At 42.4% G+C, this 21,777-nt stretch overlaps 1 protein-coding gene and 1 pseudogene across 9 annotated transcripts in view; one reads left to right on the top strand and one right to left on the bottom strand.

Moving 5' to 3' along the window:
* The first annotated feature begins 69 nt into the window (after positions 1-69).
* Positions 70-3,719, top strand: LOC133471487 (cathepsin K-like; annotated as a pseudogene).
* LOC133471494 (solute carrier family 45 member 4-like) overlaps positions 2,361-21,777 on the bottom strand; it is a 52,221-nt gene continuing 32,804 nt past the window's right edge. For 6 of the 9 annotated variants that reach the window (XM_061761069.1, XM_061761063.1, XM_061761064.1 and 3 more), the window contains 12 exons: positions 19,633-19,812; positions 17,834-18,024; positions 17,574-17,760; positions 16,794-17,252; positions 15,359-15,627; positions 15,104-15,265; positions 14,287-14,386; positions 14,115-14,195; positions 13,909-14,039; positions 13,498-13,566; positions 13,252-13,403; positions 6,479-12,428 (listed from right to left, as the gene is read on the bottom strand). In XM_061761069.1, the coding sequence (XP_061617053.1) occupies positions 12,251-12,428; positions 13,252-13,403; positions 13,498-13,566; positions 13,909-14,039; positions 14,115-14,195; positions 14,287-14,386; positions 15,104-15,265; positions 15,359-15,627; positions 16,794-17,252; positions 17,574-17,760; positions 17,834-18,024; positions 19,633-19,812 (2,159 nt within the window). In that variant the 3' untranslated portion in view covers positions 6,479-12,250. Of the gene's footprint in view, positions 2,761-6,478; positions 12,429-13,251; positions 13,404-13,497; positions 13,567-13,908; positions 14,040-14,114; positions 14,196-14,286; positions 14,387-15,103; positions 15,266-15,358; positions 15,628-16,793; positions 17,253-17,573; positions 17,761-17,833; positions 18,025-19,632; positions 19,813-21,777 lie in introns of those variants that run through there. The other 3 variants (XR_009786222.1, XM_061761067.1, XM_061761070.1) reach the window with 3 other exon arrangements.

The following is a 21,777-nucleotide window of genomic DNA, read 5'->3' as shown; positions in this document are numbered from 1 at the left end:
CCCAGTACAAAAGCTGTATCAGAACTTGTGGGTTTCCGGTTGCCTCTCTCATAAACAACTCCAAGCATGATGCAGTAACGCCAACCACAATACAATGGATCCCTTTGGATCGTGCAAGTGTACCTAATATTGTGACCCTTGCGCGTTATCGCCACTGCAGAAGAAGCGTCGGAGCTGAGTCAGCAACTCGGCCATCTGCTACCTCCGGGGACCCAGCCGCTCTCCGTTGGTGCTCAGATTTCGGGAGGGGTGGGTCCAAATCCACCGGGGGCAGCCGTTGCGTAACAGGGCCTTCATCGTTACTAGTTTGCGTTCTGGTAATGGTAGTGGTTTTCAGTGACCAGACGGCCACCCGTTGCATGACTGCAAGTGACTACACTTATTGGGACATACAAATGATATAAGGATATTTGCCCTTGCAAGAAGACTTTTGACAAGATTTACATCTTTCTATAAGATTTGAGGTAAACAGTAACAGAAAAATGTCCTGTGGGAAAATTTCCGTCCAAAGTCTATAGATTTAACATTTAAATGTCACCTCAGAATCCCTATCCTGCATTTTCCAAGCAAGAAGCAGTTTCCAATTTGTCACTTCCACCTTCGCATTCTATTTCAGAGTGCTTGTAAATGAGATTCACATGATGGGCTGAGTGCCCGTGCGCAGAAAAACTGAAAGAAAAGACTTAAGAGGAAATGCTTGTGTTTGAGATCTTAAGGGTGGATGTTGTGTTGTGTTCTGTTAGAAGAATAGAGAAGTGGACTCCAATAAGGTAGGTTCAAACTTCTTACTTTTTGTTGTTGTTGTCCATGTGTTTGCTTTTTTTTTTTTTGCTTTGTCTGCACCAAAAGCTTTTATTGAGCCACACGAGGGGCAAAAAAAAAAAAAAAAAACTTCAAACAACTCCCAGTGTGATGCAGTACTGTTGTACACAACTGCAATCACAATAAAACAACATTAACATTATTCCATTCCAATATTACAATGCAAATAGATGCATGTACCTGTATATATAGTATAGTATGTGTACTACGGGCAATTTAGAGTTGTCAATTAACCTCCCATGCATGTTTTTGGGATGTGGGAGGAAACCGGAGTGCCCGGAGAAAACCCACGCAGGCACGGGGAGAACATGCAAACTCCACACAGGCGGGGCCGGGGATTGAACGCCGGTCCTCAGAACTGTGAGGCAGACGCTCTAGCCAGTCGTGCACCGTGCCCGCCAACATGACAAGGTTTATCAAAACCAGGTCAGCGCCTCAGCATTGTATGTGACGTACATACTAGAGCTGAGTTTTGTCTCGTTTCTCAGACCGAGGCGGTCTTCAGGAGAGCCGCGTGGGAGAAGAACGTCTAAGTGGTCCTCGACACAACCTGGAAGTCTTGTTGGGAAGACACAACTTCAGACTGGGTCTGAACCACCTGGCAGATATGGTGGGGGGTAGTACTGTGACGGTGTGACCTTAAATAATGACATTATATGGAGGCAGCATCCAGGCCTGAGGCTCCTTTACAAGTGAGGACTACTTTGAATCAAAGCATATTCGACTGACCTCTAGTGGACAAAATTAGTTAGTGCAGACTGCAAAATACCCCATTGGATTTGATTGCAAACACGAGAACTTCAATGTCGGCGTTAATCTTAATTTAATTTAACTCAGCAAGACCTGAGCCAATCAGGAAGGGATTTGAGCATTCCAATACTACACAATGCACAAGTACTTCTTAAAGGAACATTGCAACCTAGTTCAACTTGAGAACAAAAATAAATATTTGGCTTCTTTTTAGAATTATATTTTCATATATACAGTATACATGTATTTCTTATAAAGGGGAGGAGAGACTAATGGGTTGGAAATGTCGAGACCAGGTATGTTTCATTAAGTCTGGCTGACATTTTATTTGACTTTATTTCATTCCCTCATTATGTCTTGCAGGACATGAGCAAATCTTATGGGACCTCAACTCAATAAGCACCTACAGTATTCATGAACTTGACATGTTTTGATGAACTTTTTATGTAACACCGCCACAGAAGGGTACCAGTGATGTGAAAGACGGAAAAGTGTGACTCTACCACAGACAATTTAATGGAACTTCATTGCCAACTTAACACCATGAAATACTCTATATATCCATGGGTAGAACTACTACTACTACTACTACTACTACTACTACTAGCAAAGAGCAGTATACACCCAAGTGTCTGTCAGGAAGCATCTTCCAAGTAGTTTCACTTCTAGTTGTATTCAGTTCACTTTCAGATTTTTTTTTAACACATTACAACATAAGACAAAGATAATTCAATTCAATTCAAACAAACAAAAACTAAAATAAAATCTGCCAAATTCACCATATTAGAAAATTGGCCGATTTTCCTGTGTTGTAAAGTTAAACAAATACTAAAGGACAAAGTATTGTAAAACAGTCCAATTTTGTGCCTGTAATTCATATCTTTATTGTTGTAAGCGTTAAGGGAGCAAATATCGGTTGGGCCCAAGTATGACCTTCAGAAAAAGGCCTGTCCTGTAATACTTTTGTGTCCATTAAAGCGGCAGAGGTGGTGAACCAGAAGCTGAATGGTTTCAAGATGGACGAGGCGGCACGGTCAACAAAGCACACGTGGAAGAACCTCACGTTGCCTCGCAGTGTGGACTGGAGGAGAAAAGGCCCGGTCGGTCCTGCGCAGAACTCAGTAAGCCGTAAGAGGAGACTTATTGCCGCAACCATACTGGCTCTGTTCTGAACCCAAATGTACGATTCTGAAAACAGACACAAAGTTCAAATGATCGATTATTTTAATGAACAAAGTGCAACAGAAACGGCAACTACAAACATAAACACTTTTTCAAGTATTATTTAGCACTTGGTCTCAGGCTTAAAAGAGGAGAGTTGGTTGTTTATCCATAATCGCAACACAGCAATGATGGGTCCTCCTTTTCGAGGGCTCGTGCGGGTCGTGTTGGGCTTTCAGCTCCCTGGGGGCCCTCGAGGGCCAGGTGAAGAACCAGGCCGGGGTCCTGGTGCCGCTCAGCCCTCAGAACCTGATGGACTGCAGCACGCCGGATGGCAACCACAGCTGCGGAGGAGGTTACGTCCCGAAAGCCTACCGATACGTCATACGCAAACGAGGCGTCGATTCCGAGAGGTCGAACAGCTACGAACACCAGGTCGAACCTCGAGTCGCTTTATTAGGTACGCCTGCACAACCCGACGCGATCTGACAGAGTTGAATGAGTCTTTCCAGACCGGGAGATGTCGCTATTTGGCGAGGGGCAAAGCGGGCAACTGCTCCAGCTTCCACGTGCATCCGCGTGGGGACGAGTGGGCGATGCAGGTCGCCGTGGCCTGACTGGGACCTCTCGCTGTGGCCCTCAACGGCGTGCTGCCATCTTTCCACTTCTACAAAGGAGGTGAGACCACCGGATTGGGAAGGTGTATGTGGGGCACAAGCAGGGAGGTTTACATCATGTCAAGCCTGACCTGGAAGGGCGTGATTGGGAGGAACGGCCCCCCCGATCAGAACCCGAGCGGTCTTCTGTTATTGGATTTCTGTGCTCGTCACGGATTGTCCATAACGAACACCATGTTTAAGCATAAGGGTGTCCACACGTGCACTTGGCACCAGGACACCCTAGGTCGCAGTTCGATGATCGACTTTATGGTCGTGTCCGCATGTCTTGGACACTCGGGTGAAGAGAGGGGCGGAGCTGTCAACTGATCACCACCTGGTGGTGAGTTGGCTCCGATGGTGGGGGACGATGCCGGTCCGACGTGGCAGGCCCAAACGTATTGTGAGGGTCTGCTGGGAACGTCTGGCAGAATCCCCTGTCAGAAGGAGTTTCAACTCCCACCTCCGACAGAACTTTGCTCATGTTCCGGAGGAGGCGGGGGACATAGAGTCCGAGTGGACCATGTTCCGCGCCTCCATTGCTGAGGCGGCCGACCGGAGCTGTGGCCGTAAGGTGGTCGGTGCCTGTCGTGGCGGCAATCCCCGAACCCGTTGGTGGACACCAACGGTGAGGGATGCCATCAAGCTGAAGAAGGAGTCCTATCGGGCCTTTTTGGCCTGTGGGACTCCTGAGGCAGCTGATGGGTACCGGCTGGCCAAGCGGAATGCAGCTCTGGTGGTCGCTGAAGCAAAAACCCGGGCATGGGAGGAGTTCGGTGAGGCCATGGAGAAAGACTTCCGGACGGCTTCGAGGATATTCTGGTCCACCATCCGACGTCTCAGGAGAGGAAAGCAGTGCACCACCAACACTGTGTATAGTGGGGATGGGGCGCTGCTGACCTCGACTCGGGACGTTGTGAGTCGGTGGGGAGAATACTTCGAAGACCTCCTCAATTCCACCGACACGCCTTCCCATGAGGAAGCAGAGTGTGGGTTCTCTGAGGCGGGCTCTCCTATCTCTGGGTTTGAGGTCACCGAGGTAGTTAAAAAGCTCCTCGGTGGCAGGGGCCCGGGGGTGGATGAGATTCGCCCGGAGTTCCTAAAGGCTCTGGATGTTGTGGGGCTGTCCTGGTTGACACGCCTCTGCAACATCGCGTGGACAACGGGGACAGTGCCTCTGGATTGGCAGACTGGGGTGGTGGTCCCCCTTTTTAAGTGTTCCAACTACAGGGGGATCACACTGCTCAGCCTCCCTGGTAAGGTCTATTCAGGGGTGCTGGAGAGGAGGGTCCGTCGGGAAGTCGAATCTCAGATTCAGGAGGAGCAGTGTGGTTTTCGTCCTGGCCGTGGAACAGTGGACCAGCTCTACACCCTCGGCAGGGTCCTCGAGGGTGCATGGGAGTTCGCCCAACCAGTCTACATGTGTTTTGTGGACTTGGAGAAGGCGTTCGACCGTGTCCCTCGGGGAGTCCTCTGGAGAGTGCTTCGGGAGTATGGGGTACCGAACCCCCTGATACGGGCTATTCGGTCCCTGTACGACCGGAGTCAGAGTTTGGTCCGCATATCCGGCAGTAAGTCGGACTCGTTCCCGGTGAGGGTTGGACTCCGCCAAGGCTGCCCTTTGTCGCCGATTCTGTTCATAACTTTTATGGACAGAATTTCTAGGCGCAGCCGAGGCGTAGAGGGGGTCCGGTTTGGTGGCCTCAGTATTGCATCTCTGCTTTTTGCAGATGATGTGGTTCTGTTGGCTTCATCAAGCCGTGACCTCCAACTCTCATTGGAGTAGTTCGCAGCCGAGTGTGAAGCGGCTGGGATGAGAATCAGCACCTCCAAATCTGAGACCATGGTCCTCAGTCGGAAAAGGGTGGCATGCCTTCTCCAGGTCGGGGATGAGATCCTGCCCCAAGTGGAGGAATTCAAGTATCTTGGGGTCTTGTTCACGAGTGAGGGAAGAATGGAATGGGAGATCGACAGGCGGATCGGTGCAGCGTCTGCAGTGAAGCGGACTTTGTATCGGTCCGTTGTGGTAAAGAAAGAGCTAAGCCGAAAGGCGAAGCTCTCAATTTACCGGTCGATCTGCGTTCCTACCCTCACCTATGGTCACGAGCTGCGGGTCGTGACCGAAAGAACAAGATCCCGGATACAAGCGGCCGAAATGAGTTTCCTCCGCAGGGTGTCCGGGCTCTCCCTTAGAGATAGGGTGAGAAGCTCGGTCATCCGGGAGGATCTCAGAGTAGAGCCGCTGCTCCTCCGCATTGAGAGGAGCCAGATGAGGTGGCTGGGGCATCTGATTCGGATGCCTCCCGGACGCCTCCCTGGTGAGGTGTTCCGGGCATGTCCCACCGGGAGGAGATACAGGAGGAACAGGACTGACGGGAAACAGGCGGAGATGAAGACATAACTACCAGACACGGAACCCACAAAAAGACGCTGGGAAACCAAACCAGATAAAATCTGGACCAACCAAATCCAAAAGGTCGATGAAAATGCAGATCATGACTCAAACTAATAGCAATAATATATCTAAACTTGATCTAAACTATACTACTATACTATAAATATAATACTTTTAATTTAAAAAGGTAAAGTTAAAAATAGATAAACTGTATTAACTGATTTTTTTTTTAAATACAAATTTCAACATTTTAAAATGTTAAATCATTTCAACATTTTTATAAAAGTAAAAATAAACTAATGTAAATATATTAGAAATTAAAGTAAAAGATTTTGAAGTAAAAACAATTCTCTTTTTAGTAACTTGGTAAGTAAGTTGGACGGACTTTTTGCGCAAGCTGTGGGCCTGAGTAAAGTCACGAAAAAAGTGAAAGTTCGGTTTTTCTATTTTTGGGGTTGCAACGGGAATCCTGGCATGTGTGTGCATGTGGAAGGTTTCCCGACACTAGATCTTAAGGTGTTATTTATAGCAAAGATAAGTAATTAAGATTTGATTATTGTCTTACGCAAAAACGGAATTTTTTCAAGAAACCTAAGGATTCACGGTGTAAAATGTACTCAAATCAAATGTATACATATCTTTAAATAGAGGCGTGAAGCCTTTGGGAATAAAAAGAAAAAGAAGAAAACAGCCATTGTTGGTTTGTCTTTTAGATTTCTTTTTTTTTATTTTTTTTTTTAAGGTGCGTTCCATACATGGTTCATCCAGAGTCCTTGTATGCACATATGAAGGCTCTAGCATAAGTACAACATATATATATATACACACGCACATTCATTCTTTTTTATAGAGAGAACAAAACCACTACCAAAAATAATCATCTTTTTTCATAGCAGCAAAAAAGAAAAAAAAAACTAAGAGAAAAATGAAGCATATTTACAACTGTTTTTAAATCACAAGGCATATACACTTGCTTTCCCATTCTTTAAGTCATTTCATTTCATTTCTTATATATTAATGCATATGTATAGATATTTTAATATACTGTATACAGGCATCTTACTCCTCTTTACATGGAGCCACACGTGATCCAGGGGTCATCGCCATGGCGACTGGAGAGCTGGACGGTGGACCAAACATGGCTTCCACGGGCAGTGAAAACTCTGTCGTGTGTGGCTCTGACCCAAGATTACAATCAAATAAAAATGAGAAATAAAGTAGGATAAAGTAAATTAAAATAAAGAAAATAAAGCTCCATAAAACAAAACTAAAAGAGCCCAAATAAAACAGATTTAATAAAACAAAATAAAAATCAAAGCTAAATAACTATAATAATAACAAAAAACAAAATAGCATTTAAAAATGAATTTAAAAGCATTTAAAAAAAAAATAAAAAACCAAAAAATTGAAATTTAAAAGTAAAATAAAAATAAAAAAACACCGAACAAATTAAATGGAAAAATAAAAGACAAAACCATTTGAAATGAAATAAAATACATTAAAATAAAAAGTGGAACCATCCCAATGGAAAGGATAATGACTTGCAAGGTGGAAACCAGGTGAGAACAGCAAACACAGAGCACATTTGCCTTTTGTGTGTCAGCAACTGTGAACTGAACACACACACACACACACACACAGGAAATAACGTCGACACACACTTGTTCAAATGCCAGGTTTTTGTGACACACAAAAAAATAAACGACCAAGATAAATATAAAAAGCCTACTATAACAGCTGAACTTGATTTGGGGTTAAACAGAGGCACTTGAAAGGGTGGTAGGTGTGTTCTAACTCCTATTTAACATGAGTAGGAATGTGATTGGTTAATTCTAACCACAGCCACATCCCCAGTTTCAAGAGGGTGCGCCACATTTTCGAAAAAAAACAAAACTATTTTCTTTTCAATTGAGTTGTACAGGTTATAGGTCACATTAATGCTGGGATAAAGTGAACTGATTTATCTTGGGCTCCTTTTTTTTTTTTTTTAAATGTCACCTGACATTTGTACAAGGGTGTGTAGACTTTTTATATCCACTGTACTCCCAACTGCTCATACACATCTCCCGAATAGATTTCACCTTAAGAAATTTCATGTGAGGGAAGCTAAACAATAAATATCCTCAGTTATTTTTTTTCTTGACATTTTCATGTGCAAAAAGTTGTGCAATGTTGGACAGACCCCGTCGCAAAACATCCAAACAAACAAAAAGAATTACCTTTGAAATCACTTAACATTCATCAACGTGTGACCTATTACTGATGTCACCCAAAGTCAGAACTCAAGCATTGTAACATTCCAGAGTCGACGGCAGAAAGCAACAAGATAAATAAATGGGACGCTCAAGTTTGTAACAACGAGTGAGTCAGCGCATCGTGCGCCAAATATCTTTGGAACGCAACAGGCCTGAGACACAGCTTTATTTTGATTTCTCTTTGAAGTCACATGCACTTACTGACCCACACTGACGCTTCGGCTTACTTTTATTCAATAATACAAAGGAGTCTTAGGGGGACACTGAAAAAACAACAAATACGACTACGAGAAAAGTGATAGAACTACTGTACCAGGATTAAGTCATAATTATGGGAATAAAGTCCCAATACTATGGGGTAAATTTACGAGAATTGGGGAAGGGAAGGAAAAAATAAATAAATAAAAGGCATTGTAATACAACCATAATAACGTCATTTCATGACGAGAATAGAATTTTAGAATTTTACAAGGGGGAAAAAGTTGTAATATGAGGAGACAAAAATATTACTAGGATTCACAAAAGGTGTAATATTACAATAAAAGTTTTTGAGAATGTTATTACAAGAAAATTTTAAATCATCAATAAGATTTTTTGTTTCATGTCAAAATCATTGTAATATTAGAGAAAAATATTGTAATATTACAAGAAACATTTAATTTTATGCCAAGTATTATAATTATTATTATGTAAATATTACAAGATTTAATTTATTAGAAAACTTCAATTGGAATGTCATATGAGATAAAATTGTAATTGTCCAAAAACTTAATTTTCAGAGAATAATATACTACAATAAAAAAAACAACTGTATGATACTTTTTTTTATTTTTTTTTTTGAAAAATGTAATATTCTGAGGAAAAATATTTTTTTGAGACTAACTTAGAAAAAAAGCTATTTTATGAGACTAAAAAATACAAGAATCATCATAATTTTAGAATAATGTCGTAATGTTACAAGGCCAATGTGAAATGAAAGTTGTAATATTACAAGAAAAGAAACTGTGGTGCTGTATTATTTTTTTTATTTTTATTTCAGATGAATAAAGTGACAATATTACAAGGATAAAATGCTACTCTTATTATGTTTTGTATATTATGTTCTTTTTTAATAGTATTACTGTACTCATGTAATTTTACAACTTTAATAGCTGTATCCTTACAACATTCAGCCATTTTTTTGAGTCATTTTTTAAATGTATTTTTTTTCAGTGTGGCCCTTACACTCGTTCATACAAAGTTTTGTGCAGCAGCCAAGCGTTGGATGTACTGTATGAGACATCATAAAAAAAAACAACAACAACAACAACAAAACTTTGGTGTTGCGCTATGCATATGTCACACAAAAACCTCCTACATCTAAAATATATTATGTTACCGCCACCAAAGAAGTCTTCTTTTTTTGTTGTTAGTTAGCATGACTACAAAAAACAGAGGCGGAATTTTACGAATGAAAATATTTCGGCTTTTGCGCAGCTCCTTTGTTTTTTTATTTTAATTGCTGAATATTTTATTGCCCCTTGTGATTAAAAAAAAAGCTTTGAAACAAGACATACCCTGGTTGTTTTTCTCCAACAACTGTTTGAACATCACTTTTCAAGTACCACAACAAGAGCACATTTACGAATGTAAATAACATTGTCTGCCATTTACTTGCGTTGTTTTCCTCTCGCCTGATTGGTCAGAAAACAAAATTATACCACCAAACATTTCTTAAGTTGAAGTGTGTTCGTCCAGCATTGTTGACAGTGGAGACATTTTCAAATGAACTTAAGCATTCTGAGAAGTTCATGTTCATCTTATTTGCATGCTTCCCATCAGCAATTGTGTTTGAATCCAGCACACGCAAGATCACTCGGATGTTAAACGGTCAAGTCACGCATTTGACTTCCTCAAATGTCAGCAAGTCGGCACCTTGGAATCGGGGAAACGCAGCTTCGAGAAGAGCATGCTGCATTCACTGTTACGTGGCAGGTCAAATTGACCCGTGTTAAAGAAATACAATTCAAATTGTGAAATTATAGCTATGAAAGAAATTCATTATGGTTATTAACGTAGCTATAGTGTTCCTCCGCTAACTCATGGATTTCCAAGAGATTTTTGGGGGCTGTTTTTACAGTACAAAGACAAGCCTGAAATTGGAGTTTACACGACCTGGCAGCACTGAGGTCTACTGGAAGTGATGTGACATAATGAACAGCATGAAGATGCGGAGAAGGTTCCCAACCAATTGTAGTCATAGTTGTAGTGCCCACAAAGCAGAGAGAATATACGCCTGTGGGTATTGTTTGATGCTCTGTATGTGTTGCTGCTGCGTGTGTGGTAAAGTCGCAGTTGTTTGAAGGTTTAGAATTATCGTAACATCTATGCTAATTTCCACAAGCCCGTCTATGGCATTTGACATTGTGCGTTAGCATTACGGTAGTGGACTTTTGTTACTCTTGTTTTGTGCGTCAGTTTTACAGTAAACTTCAACTGGGGATGACAAATGAACAACTTGAAGCAAGCACGTGTTGCCGTGTTTTCGTTTCCTTAAAGTGATGTTATATAATAGCCTCCAGCCTAAGAATACTTTAAAAGTGTGTTTTAACAAGTTTGTCTTATAAGTTTAAAAGTGTGCGAAAGGGGTAAAACTATAGAAATTATTATTATTATTATTTATTTTTTTTTAAAAGAGTCTTGCTATGTCGCAGATGTTTATTGGTGGTTCTGAAAAGTATCCGCTGTGATAAACTAAACAGTTTCTTGAGATTTTTTGGGTATTACACATCCCCTGGGTCAAACTGACTCAGGAATTATTGCTGAGAAATGAACATAACAGGAGGGTTATTAATATGTTTTTGTTTTTCTGATGACCATCTTTGTTTTTATACCGACCGGTTAGAGCGTCAGCCTCACAGTTCTGAGGACCCGGGTTCAATCCCCGGCCCCGCCTGTGTGGAGTTTGCATGTTCTCCCCGTGCCTGCGTGGGTTTTCTCCGGGCACTCCGGTTTCCTCCCACATCCCAAAAACATGCATTAATTGGAGACTCTAAATTGCCAATAGGTGTGACTGTGAGTGTGAATGGTTGTTTGTTTGTATGTGCCCTGCGATTGGCTGGCAACCAGTTCAGGGTGTACCCTGCCTCCTGCCCGATGACAGCTGGGATAGGCTCCAGCATGCCCGCGACCCTAGTGAGGAGAAGCGGCTCAGAAAATGGATGGATGGATAGATATATATTTAAGATATACAGTATAATGCATCATAAATCATAGTCGTAAAATGTCAAAAAGTTTTCATACAATCAAAAAGAAAAATATATTTGCAGATGTTTTTCTACAGCGACAATTTTCTCATTTCCCCTATTTTTGGGTGTCGTTTTTTGGGGTTTTTTTCCCCCAGTGGAATCCCAGCAATGTGTGGCTTCATAAATATCTCAGAAAGGCTCATTAAGAAAAAATAATTTCCGCTGATGCAGCTCAGCTGATGTGCAGTTAGTTATTAGTAAGAGCTATTGTGTCATAAAAGCAAACAAGCAGCAGAAAAGTGAGGAAAAACTCCTCTGCTAACATGCAGCATTTTGTCAGACTATCTCAAGAGGTCATGCAAAGAAATATTTGGGATAATAATGCCCTGTTTATGCTATGTATATTTGTTTCATATGTGTGAAGACTGTCTATTCTGGAATTTCACTTATTCCTGAATTTTCCCTCTGGGGGTCAATAAAGGATATCTTAATCTACAGTCAGCTCTATGCTCATGCTCGATGTTTCTCTTTTGTTGTCCTGGAATGACAAGATTTGGAGATCCTTTGCAGTCAATTTTGGGGTTGCCATATTATTCTCAATCTTATTCTTTGTTGTGTTTTTGACCCACAAGCAGGCTTCGGGCTCTTGTTTTCAAGTATGAAAGTTCGTAGAGAGTCATAAAGCTTCAACAGAACAAAACATTTCCGTCCACGGCTAGGAAGAACGACATTTTTGTTGTTGTCAACGATTGCAGCTTCGAGGTGGTCAGAAACGCGTGTGTGTGTATGTGTGTGTGTGTTTGTGAACAGTCCCCCTGAGGTTTCCTGTCCAGGCATAGTCCCTTAGAGGCCCTGAGAGGCAGACTGGCGACCATCCCCGATATTTTTTACCTGCCGAGTACTCACATTGGGAATAGGACGGAGTAATCCCGGAACAAAAGGATTATTATGATGATGATTGCGCCTTGCTTTACTCATGGTCAATCACAGGACAGATTCATTCTCCATGTTACAGGAAGTGGTGGCGGCAGCGGTGGTGGTGGTGGTGGCCTTTCCAGCTTTGTTGAGTTTCAAGAAGCTGTTTTTTTCCTGCACTCTTTCACTGGGATTTTCCAGCTTGGTTAACGCCTGTTTCTCTGACGTTTTGGACGATCCTGCCTCCCTGCAATCAAACGGTAAAAATGGTTTTGACAAGATTCTCAGAAATTGAACGAGAGGAAGGCACAGAGCGCCATCAAATCCACAAAAAAATCTAGAATGATACCCACCTCCTGCATGTGATTTCAAAATGTCTCTAAAAATATATATGCATCTTTATCAGGATTCCCCCTAAAACGTCACTTGCATTTTTAGATAATAATTTACATTTCAATAAATGTAAAACAAAAAATGTATTATTGTAAAGGAGATTTAAAAAAAAAAAAAAATCGAAATAATTTATCAAGCAGGAGAATTGTGCTGAATCAACATATACTTTCACAGCATCTAGTTTCAATTATATGAATGTTTACCAAGCAACAAATACTTTACCGGCACCTTGTTTTAAACATATAGTTTACCTGCACGTTGTTTGAAATCAAATCAAACTACTCAGCAAAAAATACTTTACCAGCATCTTGCTTTACAATTAAAATAAATGAATATGACAAACTAAATTATGCTGCAACATACTTTACCAGCATCTTGTTTTACAAATGAATTAAAAATCAATATAATACGTACATGTTTAAAATTTAAATAATATATAAATATAATGATGCAGCAACATATACTTTACCAGGAAGTTGTTTTACAATTCAATTCAATTACAATGAATATAAATACACTTTAGCAGCAACCTATACTTCACCAGCACCCCGTTTCAAATTAAATTCCCAGCAACAAGCTCTTTACTTACGTTTGTTCCATTAATAAATTTGTTGGCCTTTCACAAAGTGCTCAGTTAAGTGGCTTTTGCATTATTACGCTGATGTTTTATAACTTACCCTCTGTGAGAGGGATAAATGACCAGAAAGCAGGCAGTGAAAAATCCCAACAGAGAGCCCCCAGAGGCCACAATGGGAATGACGCGTACGCTGCCGACCGCTTCCACGACGGAACCCAAAGCTGAGGCCACTAGGATTTGACTGATGTACACCTATCATATGAATCACGAAGAAATAATCAATGTATGATAGAGCATGTCAGAAACGTATTGATGTGAATAAAGAGAGTGTATAAAATAGACCTACTTGGCAGGACAAGATGGCACAGTCGATGCCAAATCCCCTCCGGGAACTCCCGGGACTGTGATGGATGTACTGCAATTAAAAGCATTTTCACACTTTTTAGCATTTATTGGCAAACAACACATGATGACACATGGTTGTAGGAGACCACAGTGTAGCCCAGATGACATCTTAAAATGGTTGACTTTGATAGCGTAGCGTAGAACTTGTTGTGTGGAATTAATTAATTTGGATTGAGACTTGAGTAGAATGTTAAAAAAGTAGGCAGAATAATAATGAAAATATTTTTTGGGGGTGTAAAATAACAAATATACGCCATTTGTCCAATAACAGCAGGAAAAGTGTGGATTTTGAACCATTTGACCGTGAATGTGTGCGTATACATTCTATTTGAATAATCCAAGTTGTTGTTACCCGTTTCATTTCGTGGTACTGTCCCAGCAGGGCGTACGGACAATAGGAGATACTCATGGAGATGATGCCCATGCTGCTGATCATCACCATGGCAACATACACATTGGGGAATATGGCCATGATAGCAGTTCCTATGTAAACAAAACAACACCAAAAAAATGATGCCAATGACTTAGCTTAAAATGTTAAGATGATGATGTTTGTACCTATCGAGAATCCAAATGTTCCCAGGATGTATATGACCTTGATGCTCAAGTCAAAGTTATCCAGGTACTTTTGAAGGAGAGCTGGATGAATTGGAATCATAAAAGGAGATGATGCAGAATTGACCTTTTGCTAAAAATATACTTTTAAAAGCCTCATTCTGTGTGTTGTTACCTGAGCATGTAGCAGCAGTCATGGCGTATATAACAAGACCCCAACATCCCATCTGAACGCCTCGGTGATAATTAGTCGAATCGGTGGAGTTAACGGGAGCCTGCAAATAGTTATAACCACATTCTATTACTCCGGGGTGGCTTCTTTGCGCAAAGCAGTCTTGCTGTGGAGAAAGTCTCCAACAACACCACAAAAAACAGAGACACGGATAAGTGGCAAAATAAATGGATGGATGGAAAACCACAAAAAGGCACTAGATTTGTTGCTAGTCGCTTTGTTTAAAGTCGGTAAAGTCAGACAGGCAGCAAAAAAAAAAAAAGTTAGCAACACTGAGTGGCCCTATCTCTGGCCCCAGTCATCATGGTAACAAAAGGCACACTGGAAAGGAAAACTAATTATATTAGAGTAAAATTCTAATAAGATTTTAATAATTTAATAATTTATTTCTAAAATTTATATAATTTTAAAATTATTTCACTGCCAGCCCTCCCAGTTAACATGGATATTTGACTTCAAAAGCCATCATTGGCAGTGAATTAGTTAAAAACAACTTTCAAGGCTTATTTTCCACAAAATGTTTCTGACCCTTACCTATTATAGTCTGTGTATGTAGTATAGTAGTACACTACCAGTCAAAAGTTTGGACACACTTTATAGTGCTATTTTGAATGAGATGCTGTGTCCAAACTTTTGACTGGTACTGTATAGCTAATAATGTAAAACTTTCAGATACGACTCTTGTATTAGATCCAAAAATCTCTGTTTGTCTGTCACTATTTGTCATAGCGTCACACGCATGCTTGTGTGAAGTGCTCACAGTGGGATCTCCGTGGTAGATGACTTGTCCCATGAAGTCGGTGAAGAAGACGGCCTCAGCGATGATGGAGAACCAGGTGAGCAGGTGACAGGCGCACAGGCGCAGCAACTCGGGCGGCATCTTCAGCATAGAGAGCCACAGCAGCCGCACGGTGGTCTCCACCTGACGGGAGCAAGACGCAGGAGCGCATTGCTTAGTTGTCATGGTGATGGGCTGCGGGGCGAGGGGCCGGCAGTGGCGATAAAGCGCCCTCACCTCGCCGTCCTCGCTCTCGGCGTCGCCACTGGAAGAGTTGGTGTTGCTGCTGCGGTGGCGGTCGCGCTGGCGGCTTCGGCGCCTATGTCGCGCCTCCACCTCGTATAGGTCGTTCATGCTGTGCGACAACTTGATGAGGAAGGTGGCATTGGCCCGCCGGTAGCGGCGGCAGTGGCTGCCCACGCGGCCGTAGTAGGAGAACGTGCAAGATGGCTGACGGTAGGTGTGATGGTGCCGGGACAGCCGCATGGGAGCACCGGTACTGGCAGCTGGAATGAAATAAACATTACATATACACACACTCACGTAAATGTATGTATGTGCTTGAATATACAGTATGTATAGGTCATATGTATATACACACATTTACATATGTACAAAATAAGTCAACACAAACCATTTATGTCTAAACTGGCAACAAAAGTGAGTATACCCTAAAAGTGAAATTGTGCCCTTTAGACACCCCCCCCCCCCATATTTTTCAATTTAATTGTATTATTATTTTTATGATCATGAGAAACCAAAAAAAGAAATCATGATAGAAATGTGATTAATCGTCCAGCCCTTCGACAAAGTCGACAAACGGTCTGCGTAAGACAAGCACACTAAGAAGGTAGATTACTGTCCTGTGGTCTGATCTGACCAAGACAAATTTATTGGGTTCAGATGGTATCAAGCGTGTGTGGCGGAAACCAGGGGAGGAGTACAAAGACAAATGTGTCTTGCCTACAGTCAATCATGTTGGTAGGAGTGTCATGGTCTGGCTTCCGACACTTGGGAGCTAGTTCATTGAGGGAAACATGAATACCAACATGTACTATGACATACTGAAGCAAAGAATGACTCCCTTGGTTACGGGGCAGTATTTCAACATAATCATCCCAAACATCCAAGATGACCAAAGCTTTCCTAAAGAAGCTAAGGGTAAAGGTGATGAACTGGCCAAGCTCGTCTTCAGACCTGAACCCTACTGAGAATCTGTGGGGCATACTCAAATGGAAAGTGCAGGAGTACAAGATCTCGGACATCCACAAGTGCCGTGATGTTGTCATGAAGAAGTAAAAGAGGATTCCAGTGGCAACCTGTGAATCATCGCTAAACTTCATATCTAAGAGAGTTAATGTGGAAAATAATGGTGGTCATACAAAATATTGATACTTTGGAAACAATTTGGACATTTTCACTTAGAGCTGTACTCACTTTTGTTGCCAGCAGTTTAGACAATAGCTATGGGGGACAGTCACTCACACAGTAAAACTGTGTGAGTGTGAATGCTGGTTTGTCTATATGTGCGCTGAAATTAACTGGCGAGCAATCCATGGTGTGCTACACCCTCTCTCATCAGCTGGGAAAGGCTCCACCTCAACTGCAACCTTAAAGAGACAAGTGCTGTAGGAAATGGATGGCTGTATGTTGTTAGCATTAGCATAAGTACCTTTGACCATTCCGGCCCGATGCACCTGTCCTTTGGTGCTCAGCCCATTGGCGCTGTGTGTTTTTGTCGCGTCAATGCACGCCAACAGGCGTCCGTTCAGCGCGCGCTGCTCATTCATCTGGTTGTTGAGTAACGCCTCTTGGCCCTCGTCATTCTCCATCTCCTGCAAGAATGCCGAGAGGCGGCAAATCTTGGTGGGGCTGCCATCTTGTTTTGGGGGGTGGCTGCTGCTTTGGGGGCGCAGCAGATCCTGACTCCCCGCGCTGCTGCTGCGCCGCACGCTGGCCAGCCGGGAAGCTGGCATGCTAGGGTTGGCACGCAGGAGGTGCGGGGGTGCCGGGGGCGAGCTGTGATAGGGCGAGAGGCGGTCGGGGAAGATGGACGGCTCGATGTGGCACAGGAACAAGGCGTTGTGGTCCAGGGTGGTGTCTGTCATGGCGAGGACGCTGTCGCTTTTACCTGAGAATATGACCATGTTGCTTTAGCAGAAGGGACTATTTCCTTTCAAATACATACGTACACTATAGTAGTGTGTCCCTGAATATTTGCTATTGTTTGGAGTGTTCTGTGTAAAAGGCAGAGATAATTAAATCAGATCGGCTCTTCCGTTTTGCGGTTCAAGTTCTCCGTGTGAAGACGATTTGTGTTACTGCTGTGTCCGGCAGCTAGGAGATTGCCATGGAGCTAAGTAACAATTGGCTTTAAAAACGTATGTGAAATGACCAAGAAAAAGAGACAAGGTGCAACAAAGTCAAAATGGGAAGGGGGGCCAAAACGTACTCCTCACAAGCTCCACCTCTAGGAAGTCCATCTCCATGTCCCCAGGCTCGGACAGATCGTCCCTGTAGGCATTGTAAAGGTCGAAGCTGTCCATCAATTCGTCCTCACCAATCATTTTGAGCCTCGGGGTGAGATGTCCGGTGTCGTTATTGGCTGAAGGATGCAGGGTGCTTGGATCTGGACTCTCCTGCACAGAAGGGAACATGTGTCATGTAGTGCGTATCAGGTTTTACATGTACAACACACACAACCACCAGTACCCGGTCCAGCCGGTCATGTATGGGTATGTAGCGCTGTTCGTCAATGCTGAGCAGATGCAGCACCACAGACACAGAGAAGAAGATGGAGGCGAAGCAGAACAGAATCTGCTCCTGAGACTTGAAGATGGCTCCTAGGAAGGTGTGTGTCCAGTTAAGACCGCCCAGAGCGTAGCCCACCGCGCCGCCAAGACCTGCCCATCCAAAAAAACACATTTAAAGGGGGCAAATTGACATTTTAATTGCTTATGTATAACTACACATATGTGTATATCAGAGGATAAATTACATAACACTGCCCCCAGTTTCTAAAATATCAGCAATGTTAAACCAAAATACATAAGTTCTATCACCCCCTACGCTGGAATTCAGTATTAAAACAGATGGATTCGCCGGAAGAGGCGATTGTTGTAAATTCCTTATTAGTGCTTCATTCATTTTACGTCAGGCACCTTGTTGGGAAGCTAAACGGTGCACGGGAAGATGTGTGGATGTCGTTCAGGGCAGATAGCTGCTATTGTTTTCCTCTCATCAAAGCCCTGTCAGCGTTTGTGATAAAGATATCAGACAGAAACATCCCAGGCAGTACAATGCAGGCAGAGCAAGTACCGGAGTCACTACCTATTATTCCTGCCTTTTGCGCATCCATTGGTTAGTGCCGGCATCCTCAGAAAGACGTGTTGTTCGCGGCAATTATTTATTTTTGCTTACACGGTAATTACTGTATGATCATTTTCTGCTACAAAAACGCAAAATAATATGTTGAGATTGATTTTTACAAACGGTAGACAAGGCCCATTGTCTACAACAACTGCTTGGTAAAATGCAGAATTTCCAGAACGTCATTTCCACTGCGTCATTTTTGGTTCGCCACCAAGTGAGCCAGCACGGGCGTGTCTACAGTAGTCATTCAATATAAAATACAAAAAAAATACAGCAAGATTTTAGAGGACAGAGGCTTAATCAGCATGGTGTCATCTCTTTACGTAGTGGCTTCCGTAAAAATGAGTATTTGTTTTACAAAACATTGGTTACATACTCTTGAAAGTTGGTGATTATACTCTAAAAATTGTAATGTTTGAGTGAAATGTATGCAATATTCAAGAAAAGTTAGTGTTTTTGAACAATATTTGATTAAAATCAAACACATTTTCATCACAGTTGCAAGACATAATGGCATTATCAAGTATCAGTACTCGGTATTGTGAGTACTAAAATGTAAGTATTTTTAGCCTGGACTGACAAAAAGTGGTATCGGTGCATCGCTAGTTTTAAATAAATAAAAATTTAAAAAATGTAATGAAAGAACGTAATAACAAAATGGTTTTAAAAAGTATAATTAACTGTATTTTGGGACAAGCAGTCACCACAAAAACAACTGCAGCGTGGCATAATGAGCGACAACAGGAACATGACCAGTTAGTCTTCGTGTGAGCGTCTGGATGTGAGTTTCAAATCTTTTTGTTTTATTTTATATACACACACACACACACACACGCACGCACCCACGCACTCACCCACGGGTCTGCTGGCGCAACACCCTGGGTTGGCCCAGCAGTATTTGGGGCAGGTACACAGTCACTCACTCGCATGGAACAGGGCTGCCTCTCAAAATGGGATAATTTCAACAAAAGAAGAAATTGGATATGTAATGTAAAGTATATAATATATAATTCTGGATCCTCTGGGTATTTTGATGAAAGGATATCACAAAGCTTTTTGAAATGATGGGGGGGGGGAAAAAAAAAAAAAAAAAAAGCCCAGAAGCAGATTTGCGCAGCATCCTGTTCAGTTGGCATTACCTGCCGAGGCGGCGTGGATGTTGAGTGCCATGTCCTGGTCCTCTGTGTTGGCCACGTCCAAAAGGTACGCTCTAATCGGTCCCTCTGTGGCATCGGCACTGAAATCCAACACCACCACTCCCAACACTGTGAGAACGATTCCTATCGGCTGTCTCCCCGGAACATCACCCATTGACAGTCCTAAAACGGGAAAGACGGGAGTTTGGAATAAAAAGAAAATACAACAAACCCATTTTTTTCATGGCGAGTCCTTGAAATGGTCAGTCAACTTTGATGCCACGCTCTGCTACATTAATGCCGTATGCCCAAAACGAATTTTTTTGGGGGCAATTGCTTCTGACTGGAGCTTATTTGAGTGTATTTCATTGTCAAAGTACAAACCCTGAAGTTGGCCAAAATTGGCTCCTTAAACCAAAATAGCCAACTCGTTTAATTTCAGGCATGAGTCCTTGAGACATTTTTGTGCGCCCTGTTATGATCGGTATTTCTACCAAATTTCATGTTGATCGGTGATACTGGTGTCTGAGGTTAATATTTTCCACTTTCTTTCCACTACTTAATGAGTTTTGGGTGGGCCTGCTGGGGACCTCCAAAATACGAACATTTTCACCAGTATACACTCACTTGATACAAATTTTCAGGTATGACTGGAGAGGTCTGTTTACGTCTGTTTGTAGTTGCATGATTGTGACTTTGTGTGTGACCACTTAATAGTTGCTTTGCCTTTTGCAGTCTGAGCGTGTGTGTGTGCATGCATGCGTGCGTGAAAATAACCCAGGCTGTCATTGCAAAGCTTTGTCACGCATTTTTAAATGTGCATGTGTTTGTGAGATCACAGTTTTTGTGTGTGTGTGTGTGTGTTTACAATGGAGTGGCACTACTCGCTACCCACCAGACAGGAAGTTGACCGTTACTGGTTGAAAGGGGGAAGCTAACAGGAAGTAATTTCTTGTGAACTGCTTGCTCCCGTGTTCCCATGTCAACACACGTACACTCAAACGCACACACGCACAAACTGGATCCAAACGTCTCAGCAGGAGTATTAATGTGAACCGACAATTGAATGCACCAGGGTTCATGAACGATTGGTCGAGGTCTATTGGGGGTCAATTACACACTATTTTCGGTTTACAAATAGTCATGGCATGGCCACGGACGGCTCAGAACTTTGTGCTTTTTCTCGCGACATATGAACAACATTGACTCCGAGCTTCAAATATCTTTGTTTTTTGCATAAATGGCCAACACTTCCCAAAATGCAACACAAAAAGTGAGCTGCATTGTGGGAGCTGATGGCCATTTAGGGCAAGCAGAAACCCCAGTGAACATAAACATTACTGTAGTGATTTGCTCGCGAACGCACTGTTATTTCATCATAAATTGGATTTTCACCAATTTCTATACAGCACAGTATTTATCTTAAACTACTCGATAAGATAAATATAACATCGTTCTACAGCTGGAACAGATTAAGTGCATTTTCATTTATTTCAATGGGAAACCTTACATTGGTTTGCGAACGTTGCAGTTTAAGAATGGGGTCACGGAGCAAATTAAATTTCCAACCTGAGGTTCCACTGTACTATCTTTGTAGTGGTTTTGTTCATTAAAATCCCCATTATTACAGAAGCCAATATACTGTAATTTGAAACAAATGGACTGTAAATCACATTGTCTACTGAAAGAAACACAACAGCACATAAGGGCAAATAAGCATCCCAACCGGAACTACACTGGGAGCAGTCAATATCTGTGCCCCGTCGATCAAACTGTCAATCAATGACTAGGACGTACAAGCATACAACTTTGAAATGACCTCATGGTTATGTAATCACCAGTTCAAAGCTGAAAGTCGGCCTCTGTGCGATGCGGAGTTGCCTCTGGGAGGAAAAAAAAAAGTCCACCATATTTCCACCATGGGATAAAGTGCATGCTTGGTAAGGCCACAGTACACGCTTGGAGAGGTGATGGCAGTAGATAGTGTTCCACTATATCGCAGTTCATCCTTCAAGCCCCTGCAATATTGCATATTGCCATCTTTTTTATGGGTGTGACAGTACATAGCAAGTCCGAATTTAGAGTACCACGCCTGCAGTGTGGTACCACGTTGTGCGGCAACATGCCGGGCAGGAAGAGGTGCAGCAT

This window comes from Phyllopteryx taeniolatus, chromosome 21 (assembly GCF_024500385.1).
Source record: "Phyllopteryx taeniolatus isolate TA_2022b chromosome 21, UOR_Ptae_1.2, whole genome shotgun sequence".
Taxonomy (NCBI): Eukaryota; Metazoa; Chordata; class Actinopteri; order Syngnathiformes; family Syngnathidae; genus Phyllopteryx; species Phyllopteryx taeniolatus.
The sequence above is the reverse complement of the archived record's forward strand: the minus strand, read 5'-3'. Positions and strand labels throughout refer to the sequence as shown.